This window comes from Mus pahari, chromosome 18 (genome assembly GCF_900095145.1).
Source record: "Mus pahari chromosome 18, PAHARI_EIJ_v1.1, whole genome shotgun sequence".
In the NCBI taxonomy this organism is placed as follows: Eukaryota; Metazoa; Chordata; class Mammalia; order Rodentia; family Muridae; genus Mus; species Mus pahari.
In genome coordinates this window covers 35,170,520-35,183,090 of record NC_034607.1, presented here as the reverse complement: position 1 = coordinate 35,183,090, position 12,571 = coordinate 35,170,520, and the positions used below count along the sequence as shown (strand labels likewise).

General features: G+C 41.5%; 1 protein-coding gene across 1 annotated transcript in view; it reads right to left on the bottom strand.

Moving 5' to 3' along the window:
- L3mbtl4 (L3MBTL histone methyl-lysine binding protein 4) overlaps nucleotides 1-12,571 on the bottom strand; it is a 424,085-nt gene that overhangs the window by 123,938 nt on the left and 287,576 nt on the right. The window contains exon 15 of the mRNA XM_021218018.2: nucleotides 3,718-3,791. Coding sequence (XP_021073677.1) covers nucleotides 3,718-3,791 — 74 coding nt within the window. The remainder of the gene's footprint in view (nucleotides 1-3,717; nucleotides 3,792-12,571) is intronic.

The following is a 12,571-nucleotide window of genomic DNA, read 5'->3' as shown; positions in this document are numbered from 1 at the left end:
GAGGAGCTAGAGAAGGTACCCAAGGAGCTGAAGGGGGATGCAACCCTATAGGTGGAACAACAATATGAACTAACCAGCACCCCAGAGCTTGTGTCTCTAGCTGCATATGTAGCAGAAGATGGCCTAATCGGCCATCATTGGGAAGAGAGGCCTCTTGGTCTTGCAAACTTTATATGCCCCATTACAGGGGAACACCAGGGCCAAGAAGGGGGAGTGGGTGGGTAGGGGAGCATGGTTGGGTGGGTATAGGGGACTTTGCAGATAGCATTTAAAATGTAAATGCAGTAAATACCTAATAAAAATTGGAAAAAAAATAGTTCAAGTAAGCAAATTCCAAACTGGAGAAGAGCCCTGCAATGATCTATCCAACAATGGAACTCACGCACATATTTTCAGAGCTTCATAACAATATGAGGAAGGCTCTCTGGAAGAGAAAAGAGAAGGCTCTTTACACAATGCAGTAGTCTTTAAACAAGAAACTTTGTTTGATTTCACTAGGTCTTGAATAAATGCAAAGTTAAAATACCATTCAATTTTAATGGCAGCCTAAACCCTGTGTTTTCATATCAAAAGAAAACTTATGGATCATTTATCATCAACATTTATGTTTCAATTTGGGGGACTTATAATACGACTGGATTAGCAAAATGAGAGCCAGTTCCATCTTGGTTACAAATGACCTACACACACACTTATTTGCTAATGTTTCCAAAATTCCAAAAGGATTCCAACCATGATGCAAGGTGCAGGCCCTGGCAGGTCTGCGGTACCGAGGACCCATGCTATAGCTCTCCCTCTCTGAGATACAAAGATGTGCATGCCCAAGCAAGTTGACACGAGTGTCACACACTGTAAGAGCTCTGCTCAGCCTCTACGTAGGGAGCATTTTTTGTCCTGTATGGATCATCTGCTGGGCAAACATTCAAGCTTGAAAAGTACCAGAGACCCGACTCCATCCTGGAGAAAGGACACAGTTGTGACCATCACCTTCATGCTCCTGCCTGGGTCTGCTTAAGGTGGCACAAAGAGGCATTGCCTCCTGCCGTGCTTCAGGTGTAGCACATGGTACAGACTGGTAAGATAGACTCCCCTCTACCACCCATCAATTTTACATGCATATATCCTTGTAAAATGACCTTGTATCCTCCAGCAAATATGTGTTATTAAAAAAAGCAATTTATATCCTGTCACCGATTTCATTTTTATATATTATTATCCGAAAGATGCTCCAAATTATACAAATCTTTAAAAATTAGAGTGAACAACAGGAGCTTTGGAAAGAGCCATAATTAGGTGACAATCATATTTACTGCAGATAAAATGCTTTGGGAAGGTGGTCACTAGTGAAATTTTAAAACACATCTGTAATATGAAAATCAGAAGCTGTGTTTACATGCTGTGCACAATTTATAAAAAAAATTTCTTATAACTTCCCTTCACAGATTAAATAAGGACATAGTTCATTTTCCTCAAACACAAACCAACCCCTTCCAAACCCACTAATGAATAAGAAGTCACTGATTAAAATCTACTCGTCAATATAAAATAACAGATGAAGAATTGAGAATGAAGTTCATACTATAAGCTTAGCAAGAAAAGGGTATTAAGTAGTTTCTTAATTGCATAGTAGTAACACTTAGTTCTACTGTTTGGTCTCAGACAGATTAGAAACACAGCAAATGAAGTTAAGTGTAATGAGGAAGCCTGGCCGAATACAGACAGTGCCATCAGAACGACACCACAGGCTACCACACAGGTACCATGTATGGCCAGTTCATTTTCCTGCAATAGAATAGGTCCCAGGATGCATTTTCCCAAGGCTTCTAGACAATTGTGTGCTTTGCACAAAACAAAGGTTTCCCCACACATCCCATGTCACTGACTGATGTCGGAATGCACTGTACACCTCTCCTGAGAGGAAATGAACAGGGTTGAGTTAGAGAGTTCAATGGGTGCAGGAAAGAAAAAAAACTGGGCATAAACTTCTTATGAATGATGCAGAGAAGAAGAGGAGGAGGAGGAGGAGGAGGAGGAGGAGGAGGAGCAAGTGAGGAAGTTGCAAGAGATTCCACTTTCCCATTTTATGCAAATTGCCTCTTGCTAGAGATTTTTTTTTTTTCTATTTTCGTCAGGATGATCCTCATTACTACTTTTACTATGTGAAGCACAAAACTGTGTATCTGTTTTAACAGGAACACTGTACATAATTACTCTCTGCAGAAAATTTCGAAAGTGTCAAAATATGAATTAAAACACCAACACTTTTTTTTTTTTTTTTTTAAGGTTGCTTATGTCGTTCCAAAACATGCTGCTTACAGAGTGAAGGCTTGGTGCCGTGGATGAGAACATTTGGAGCAGTTTCTAAAATATCCATTACTTATTTAGAGCAAGGCTTAGCTCTGGCCTTATTGTACAGGGATTCTTCTGAGAAATGTGTAGCTGCACCGTGAGAGCCAAGTACCTTAATTGCCCCCTATTTCCTCAGGAAAAGACCCTGTCTCTTGTGACTTGGAGGGAAACTTCCAGCCTTTCCAGCCCCAGGCTGAGCTTTGCCCCATCCAGAGAGAGTAGTTTTGCTCTTGGCCACCACAACCCTGTGATTGTCTGGACCTTTTGTATCCTAAGAGAACTCAATCATGTTAAGTGTGGTGGAACTACTACAGGACTCTCCAGTTGTGTTAATTTCCTTCCCAATCCAGCAGAAAACTCAACAGATCTCCTACCGTGTTTGGGGACTTAAGAATTTAAGGGCTTTCTCTAGTCCTCCATAGAGGTTCCATGGTCTTCCAAACTCCATATGACCTAGCACAAGGCAAGGCCTGGGCCAAGTAGTGGGAGTGGGTGGGTAGGGGGACAGAGGTGGGGGGAGGGGTATGGGAAACTTTCGGGATAGCATTTGAAATGTAAATAAAGAAAATAATAAAAAAAAAAATAAAAAAGAAAATTGTTAAGACAATTACTATTCAAAAATAAACTTAAAATTTATTTTGAGATCATAATAAAAAAAAAAAAAAAAANAATTTAAGGGCTGAAGACACANAATCCTGATTGTAAACGATCAAGGTTTTCATCTGGCCAGATTTAAATATCAGTATAAGGACAGGGCCAACTGAAGGAAGACCTTAGCTGGTCACCACAGAGCCGGGCCTCCCATTGTGTCTACATTGGAAAGTCATAGGAAGGAAGCCCCTGAGTGAAAACAGCATATCCCTTTTCCTTTTCTCCATCCCCCAAAACACCTCATCTCAGCAATTACGCTTTCTACCCAGTAACTTTCTGCCTGACCTACCAATAATGCACATTTATCAGCTGTCCGGTTGGTTAACCACCGTGACTTTCCTGGCTGCACTATGTGGCCCCTGTAGAAGTAGAGAGTAAATGCTGATCTCCACAAGACTGAATCTTTCCTGACATGAAGAGAACTGTGGAGACGATAGAGGCCTTTTCACCTTTAAACATGAGAAAACTAAGAAGGGGGTTTTGAAGTAACAGAACTTGTTACCTGGCGGTAGGTAGCATGCCATGAGTCAAAGTGTCTCTTGACTTCGAGTCAGGTTCTTGGCAACATTCACTACCCATATGATGAATCCCAACAGACACGTAGGACATTATCCACAACAAAAAGCAAAAGCTGGCTCTGTGCCTTTGATACTGTTACTTTTTTATGTTTTTTGTTTTGTTTTTGTTTTGTTTTGTTGTTTTTGTTTTTATTTTTACCTCTGAAGAGATTATCCAAGTCAATATCTTCTTTTCCTTTGATTTTCAAACACTTTGCCTGCTGTACAACAAGTCTGGCAAAGAACAGAAATAAAATCTGGATTCATTATCCTGTGAGGTAAGAATAAACCATGACAGCAGCACACATTTAAATAGAAACCTCGGGGTAAATGACAGCGAATTATCAGGTGTTTCTCTGCACACAGTCTCATTAGAACATTTCCTCGGCTTAACATTTAAGGGAAGCAGGAACCTTTGTTCGGAAACTCTGACTTTGAATACTGAAATTTAAAAGTCTTTCCATCCACTCCTCCCGAAGGATCATCTCTTCGGGCTCTGAGGAGGAGGCACCCGAGAGAGTGGGGAACAGTGTGGGACCTAGGCAAAGAATAAGCATTCTTTCAAAGTTTGGCACCTAATATTTCAATCGGAAGATCATAGCACTGTGGCTGTGCTCAGATAAGTGTATAAGTAACTAAGTTGCATTGCTGAATGTCAGAGAATCCATTAACTTTTGGGATGTTGCAGCACACAGTGTGGGCTAATTTTGTGACTCTTTCATCGTCAGTTCTTCATTAAAAACCAAAGTTCCTGCTGCAAAGCAAACACAGAAGTTTTGAAAATGAGACTTCCCCATGGTTGTTAATTACCTACTAATTAATTTTTGGCAGGGAGCTTGAGATAATTAATTTATCTGCATATACTTATGATTCTAATAAACTTATAATCATTTGCTTTGCACACGTGTTTTTCTTACTGCACTTGATGGGTTTCATTTCAGCCACACTGACAGGCCCGTGACTCGGTCATGACAGAACAGAGAAGGAAACGACCCTGCTCCCCAGCCTGCCTAGAAGTCGGAATGGCTTACAGGTTAAGGTGCATATTTTTATCTATAGCTTCTGTGAACACGTTTGCCACAGCGGAAGAGCATTCCACTCATTAGTTCGGTATCTCTTGGTTTTCTTAATAAAAGTAACATCAACAAAACAAAAACAAGAGTTTGACTTTAGGCCCCATCTTTGGACCTTCTGCTATGGTGCACAGCCTACTGAGTGAGGAGCTGCCTCTGGGGCAGGCAGGGAGTCAAGGAGAGGGAAAATCAGTGGAGGACACCTGTTTCACACCTAGGACTCAGTTCCTTGGTCTGTGTCACAGAGTGACTGTTTGAGCACTTGGCACCTAGTGGCCAATCTGTGACATGAACATACCACATGCCTACTGTGTTGGTCTGTGCACTCAGTAAACACCATTTTCAAAACACTGTAAAGGCCGCTATGTATTATGGACCAATATGCATACAACCTGTAGACTACTTTAATGGCTCAGTGTATTTAGTTTTTCTTAGGTTCCCTGTGTTTCTCTGTGTTGTCAGTATATATTTACATTCTCATAGAATAGGCATGTGACCTGTAAAGAGAGGATTGGAGCTTAAGCAGCAAGTATCTGATGGTCCATGTGAGATGCTGGATGCCACAACCTCTGGGGCTCAGTGTCACAGCCTGGTCATTTTGTAAAGAAGATGAGGAGGAAGAACAATTTCAGCTCTGCTTACCTGTTTTTGGACACATTAGGGGATTGTGCCCTTATTTTTATAGAGTTTACAGCAGTATGAATTAAATGAAACCCTCTTACAGCATCCCTCTGCAGTCTGTGTTGGTGAAAACTTAGATCTATCATACAAAACTTAAAAATAGAAGGTTGCCTGCCTCATATAATGTCAGTGAGATTTTTGTAAATGATTTTAGGATAAATCAAATGATGTACCTGGTAGTATATTTTAAAATGCAAGCCATTGTAGTTTATCAAGGGTATATTTACATATGTCTCAATTTCAAATGCTTGTTCACTAGGGAGATAGTCAAGCTAAATCCTGTGAATGGTTCATCACTGAGAAATCTATAGGGGCATAAGGGCTCCAAGGTCTAACTTCACTGAACCTTACTCCATTCTCACAACAACTCTACAAGACAGGGATAATATCCATGGCTTATAAATATGGAAACTGAGGCTCAGAAACATTGGACAACTTGCCCCATCATCGGCAGCTAGGATGCAAAGTGAAATCTTTGGATACCGCACGTAGGCTTTCTTACCACAGATCACAGAGAGGGTGCCTTCTGCTCCTTCACGGACATGAGAGTCCTTGGGAGGACCTGAATCAGCATTATCAACTACTTTGGCTGCAACACTTGCACAGTTCAGAGTTAGGTCTGCAGAGGTGTGGGGATCCAAACTACAGGGGGCTCCCTTGAGGAGTTCTACTTGGAACTTGGTCTCTTTGACAATAGAAAAGACGGTGCTATGTTTGCTCGGTGGAAGGATCTACTGTGGGAACTCTGGAAACAATGAGGTCTGTGGCACACCACAGATGGGTGGATAGCTTATGGCTCAGTGAAAAAGCTCTAAGCTACTCCTGTTACTATTCACTGACTTTCCCAGATGCCTGGACTATACTTCCCATAGGGGCCTAGCTCTAGTTCTGCAACGAACCTTCAGGATCTTCTGTGAGATTGCTATGGCTGTGGCAAGTGTCAGACACTCATTCACTTGGATCTCCCTATAGAAGGCAACATCTTTTACCACCCCAGTACTCTCTACTCTCTGTGGCTTCAGACAGGTATTGGTGGCTGCTATCTCCATGTTCATGAGGTTCCAACCTGTAGATTAGATGCCTATCTCAGGAGATGTAAGAGGAATCCATTTTTGTTGAAAAAGGCACAGGACAAGAATCTGAATGTCACTTGGGTGAGTGACGTTATACTGGACAGCTTTAGGAGAGAAGCTGGAAATGAATAGTCTGCGAGTCAATTTCTACTATGTTCTGGAAAGTAGGATTTAACCACAGACAGCCATAGTTATTGGCACATTTCCTTCCGGTGGCTACTTTCATGACAGCAGCTTAGTTGAGAAGGGGTAGCCCAGACCGAACTCACAATATTTAGTATCGGGTTCTCGAGAGAACATGTGTGCTGACCATGGTTCTAGGAGAAAGTAGCCCATGAAGTTAGCATGTGTGCAATACGCATGACTGATAGTTATGTTTAGGTAAATTCTCCAAGTCTATGGAATATTCTTTTAGATTTTCCTGCCTTTGGGGTCTATTCAGTCAAGATAGTTCCTCCCCCCAGAGGCAGGTGAGTTGTCAGGGCATAAGGACCTGCACAGTCTTGGGAAAAAGGATTATAAGACAGGTGAAGAAGGTGCTGTGGGCTGGAAAGTGTAAGTTTCTCCCTCTCCATCTCTTTTTCTCTCTCCTCCCTCTCCCTCTCTTTCTCTCCCTCTGTGTGTATACGCATGTATGTATGTGTGTCTCTGTGTGTACATGTGTGTATATGTGTGCATGTGTGTATGCATGTGCATGTGTATGCATATGTATGTATGTGTGTATGTGTACTGTGTATATGTGTATGCACATATGTATGTGTATTTGTGTATGTGTGTGTATATGTGTGTATGTATATGTGTGTATGTGTATGTATGTGTGTATATGTTTGTGTCTGTGTGTTTGTGTGTGTGTGTGTGCGTGTATATATGTATGTATATATGTATATGACTACATTAAGCTTTCAGGAAATGGACTCAAATGAAAGTTCCTTACAGGAAATGCAGTGGACATAGGATATTGTAAGCAGGGGCACAGTCATGTGGAAGACCAGATGGGAAAAACTGGGGATGGGGTGTAATGGAGTGAGAGGTGGAGTCAGGAACTCAGGACACAAACTGAAGGATGTTGTCGTTTCCCATGTTCCCACATGTCTGTAAGTTTGACAATGGCTTACTCATTTACAGGACCATGGTATGAGCCAAGAACCTGTGTGGTTGTCTTAAAGGCTCTTATGCTATGTTTGGTTTGTAAATAAACAATAATCAAATCCTTAGAAATAAGACAGTATGAAATACCTGTTAAAGAAAAGCAAGTGTGAAAATGTTTTCTGTGGTCCATTTACGTGGGGGAAAATATGGTAAAGTGGTTGTCAGGAAAGGAATGGGTTGGATGGAAAAAATACAACCACACACAGAATATGATACAGCTGTTAAAAATGATGTATTGGGCACATTTGCATTAATTTAGTAATGTATTTTGGGTGCATCCTCTGTGTGTGTGTGTGTGTGTGTGTGTGTGTGTGTGTGTGTGTGTTGTCCTTGACCTTTGACATTTTTCTTTGTCACTCTCCATCTTTATTTTATTTAATTTGGTGACAAGGTCTCTCATCGAACCTGGAGCTCACAGAATTCCTTGGTTGGTGGATCAGTGAGTTACAAGGACTCTACTCCCACTGAGCTAGGATTACAGGTTACTCTTGCTTCAAATTTGTATGTGGGACTTGGGTATCTTTACCCAAATCCTCCTCACACATGTGCAAAACACACTTTACTGGTTTAGTTACAACCCCAGATCCTTGTGATTCATTCTTAAATATGCAGGTTAAAGCCATTTAATATAAAGTTTGTAAAGAGGGAGGTTCTACCTATACACTTCTGTGAAAATGTAGACACTTACGAGGTGTTTGTGTTCACACAAGTAACTTCGGTTTGCAGAGATGACAATAGGGATGAGAAATGTTTAACTTTTAATGATTCTCTTTAGTCTGTAACAGTTAGGTTGCTGGATAGAAAAATCCTGTGTATTATTAATATTTCTAGGTTTTAGTGTTTTGTTTCTTTACTTTTTATTTTATGTGTATAGGTATTTTGCCTTCATGCATGTCCTGTGCACTGTGTGTGTGTGTGTGTACCTGCTCCCCATAGAGACCAGAAGGTACCAGATGCCCTGGAACTGTAATCATAGACAGTTGTGAACCATCACGCGAGTGACAGAATTGCACTTGCATCCTCTGGAGGAACAGCCAGTGCTCTTAACGACTGAGTTGTCTCTCCAGCCCTGCATGTTTTAATTTTCACCCATCTGTATTTTCTAATTTTCCCATAGTAAGCAAATAATCTTGTTTTCATAATGATAAAAATCATGCTAACTGCCCCTAGCTCACTATGCAAACAAATGGCAGGCAAATGATTATTTTAAAGCCAGCTTCGGATCTGGTATAATGATGAGAATGAACTCCTGAGGGTGCCCAGGCAGTGGTTTTATTTTTCTGGGGTCTAAGAACACTGATATTTGCTTTACACGAGGAAGCTTGTAGACCTTAGAACACAGCGTCCTGGAGAGCTTAATCACAAAGAGCCCCGGCCAAGGCAGGAGAGCAGTGACCTAGAGATTCACGATAAATCAGAAACTGTCTGCTGAGAGTCAGGCCAGGAACAAACAAAAAAACAAAAAAAAAAACCTCTTTTCGGATCTTACTGAGACCTGTGCTGGGCATTTGTGTAATGTTCTGCAGGTCTGACTTTTGCTGAGGGTAACAAGGCCTCCTCTAGTGGGTGCTAAAGCAACAGACCCCCGGGGCCTCACTGAAGGCTGAATCCTTCCACAGCAGCCCAGTTGATGGCTTAGGCCATTTCCAGCCTGCATAGAAGGATGTTTTCTTTTCTCTTTGCTTAGTGTCTCCTATCACCATGGTCCTGAGGCCTCTGCTCACTCAGTAGGTTGTAGGCTTCATCCTTTCCTTTACCCTATGTTACTTTTCTACCCCACTCATCCCAACCATGATCCCTTCCCTTTCTTCTTTTCTGCTGTTCTTGGGAACAACAGTGTTCACCCACATCTTGGCATCAGAGATCACTTACAGTCCCACTGCCCAGTCCACAGCGACTAGAAACCCCTTTACCTTGATTTCAGTCCCATCCTGCCATTGACTGAGCAGCTAGGATGGTTTTCTTGTGACTAACGAAGGACATAAATTTCTCATTGTTTTAGGTCACGGCTGAACCACTGCAGTTTGAGTGGTTCCATCCCAGATGTGTTTAGAAGGGGCCGATGATGATGGGGGGGGGGTAATGGATAGCTTTAATTTTAGGTTCCAACTGTGGTCAGGGTCCCTCATGTAGCAAGATAAGTATCATTGAGCCATCTATAGGATACAACCCCATTTGGTTCTGAAAGTAATAGAACACTGGGTAGTCCATGGTATAGAAAAGCAAGCAGACACACAAGTGGAAGCCGCACAGCACAGAGTTGCCACCAACAGTGTTAATGAGAGGATACGGTTATTGGCTTCCATCTCCTCATGCCTACATTGAAGAACTTGAACATGGATCCCTTGGTTAAGGGACTTAATTTAGTTATAGATGCTGAGTTTTCTCTCCAACCAAGTAAATGAAGATCTAAGTTCCTGCCAGTCCCTAGATGATTGCTACACAGAGAACTGTAAGTAGGCTAATCATAAGGTTTTAAAGTCAGCAAATTGTATAGAAGTAGTGAAAAAGAAAGATATGGATAATTACTTCAAGAATCACTGCTACACTCCGGGCTAGGCTACAGGTTGTACCTATATCAATAGCTATATCTATCTGTATGCCCTAATTCAAAATGTAACATATGAGCTCTCACATTTGCATTTATTCCAAAGCAGAGGAGACTCTCAGAGGAGCGAGAATGTCAGGATGTGACTTCAGTGAACCCAGATGCACTGAAGAACCTGCGTTACAGCAAGGTAATGAAGCAGAGCCTGATGGTTAGAATGCAAGTTCTCTCACTTGGCATTGTTAGTGCCGTGAGGAACAAAAGGCGCACCCAGAAAAGCACCAAACAGGTACATGTAGACACACACAAGAGCCATTCAAGGGTGACCCAGAGCACAAGCACCAAGGACCCAGGACAGGAGAGAAGCTGGTTCTTCCCTGATGGCCTCCCAATGCCCCCAAGCCTCAGGCACCTGTTGGCTGCTACATCTATTTCATTTGTTGAGTGCTGACTAAGCATCAGTCAGTATCCCAGGTATCAGAAACACAGAAGCATAAATAATAGTCTCTTTCCTTGAGATGCTCACATCGGTGGGAACTGCTCAGAAAGGTGCAGAGAGAGCCAGGAGATGAGCAAGGGAGGAGCTATGGACTGGGGAAGTAGTGCAGAGGGTGGGAGTGGACTCATAATGCTGAAAAACAAGCAACCCTACAGCTGATGAGGACAGGGCTGACCCGCCACTGGCCCTAAGCAAAGAGGAAGCCTGGTGGGTTACAGAAAATCAACCGAATAACATGGAAGGTTAACACGTGGGAAAACTGTTACATTCGGGGAACAGCACCCCCCCCCATAGAAATGTATTTTATGTTACGGCTAATTTGAGAGGTGGAAAGAAGCTAGTTGGTTCATGGAAGTGCAATTTATTATCAGGATCATCAAGAGACAATTCTGTTACGTGTGCTTCACTCTGGTATTGCAATTTTTCCAGCTCATTCTGTTATCAACACTGACCTACGAGGAGCGAATAAACATGAGAAATGGCAGACGTCGGGGAAGATAATGTGTCATTCTCTTAGCTTCTTAAATTAGAAAAAATTAGTAGCACTGGATGAAAAATGACAGGCGCTTCAGTGCATGGTGGAGCTAATACTATGGTGATGGCTGCTTTGGGGAGGCAGAAGCAGTTATCAAAGAATACTTAGGGGAGGAAAAAACTGAAGACGCGCTCTCCTCTGAATGGAGACCAAGTGCTAACAGACGATGCAGGGGCAGCTGCATTCTACAGGAATTATGTTTACCATGAAGACGTCTCATGGTTCTAGAGTTACTCTCCTGCCTTTAGCATATTACAGCGAAACATGTTAGAGGTGGGGAATTTTGTATTATGTGAACCACAGATCAGAGAAAGCACACGGGGGACACATGGTAAGTGTCTCCCATAAGGAATTTTGATTTTAAAACATAATATTTAAAAATTATGATTTTAAAGTATTTTATTATGTTCTAAAAACTTTTTTCACAAAATATGTTCTTTTAAAATATATATGTATCTTATTCAACCCTAAAACTCATTATCTGAAGTATAAAACAGTGACAGTGTACCCAGCCAGGCCTTCTCAAAGCCTCACACTGTCCTCTCTCTCTTGGGCTGGATGTAACCGAACATGCTTAGGACTTGCGTTCAGACATTTGTGTGTTCAACTCTCCTGTGGAGTGATTATCTGTGTCAGTTTGAACACATGGCATGAACACTCCGAACTTCAGTTTTCAATGTGATAAAGTCTGAATAAGTAAGAAAGTCAGGGCTTTCATACTGTAAGATAAAACGAACAAGATGATATGATCTAAACTATTTAGCTCAAAGGGAGTGGGTGACTTTAAAACTAAGACAATAGCAATTATTGGTATATCCTATGTTTTTACTTTACAGGATAGAAATATGTTGGCTGTAATTGGACAGCATAGGTTTAGGTCCCAGACTGACAGCCAAGAGGCCACCCACTGCTTCCTAAATGTAGCATTCCTCCTACAAATAGCAATGCTGTGATGTAAAGAATCTTCATGGCACGTAAAGCACAAGGTGGTAAGAAGCTATGAACCTTTAAGTACATACATCAAAGGTGCTTTCAGGCATGCAGTACATTCCTAAGTGAAAAACTCATATGAAGCAATTTGTCTCCATTGACTGTATCACGAATGTACCATTACTTACTCTAGCAACACAAAAATAAAGAACATTCACATTGTATTTAGACTAAAACAAGAAGATACATTTCATATAAACTAAATAGTTACCACCTGTTGTGATATTGTGAGTCTGAGTTCTAAATGTTAATACAACAGGGGTATCTGACTTTTCACAGCTAAATCTTACAGAAACTTGGTAGATATATCCTACTGGGTTTTAAAATGTGATCCTTTAAAAAAGTATGACCATAAATAAACGTTCTACTATAAAGGCAAATTAGAGTAATAAATATGCTACATGTGACCTCACTGCAAAGAAAACTCTCTCTCTCTCTCTCTCTCTCTCTCTCTCTCTCTCTCTCT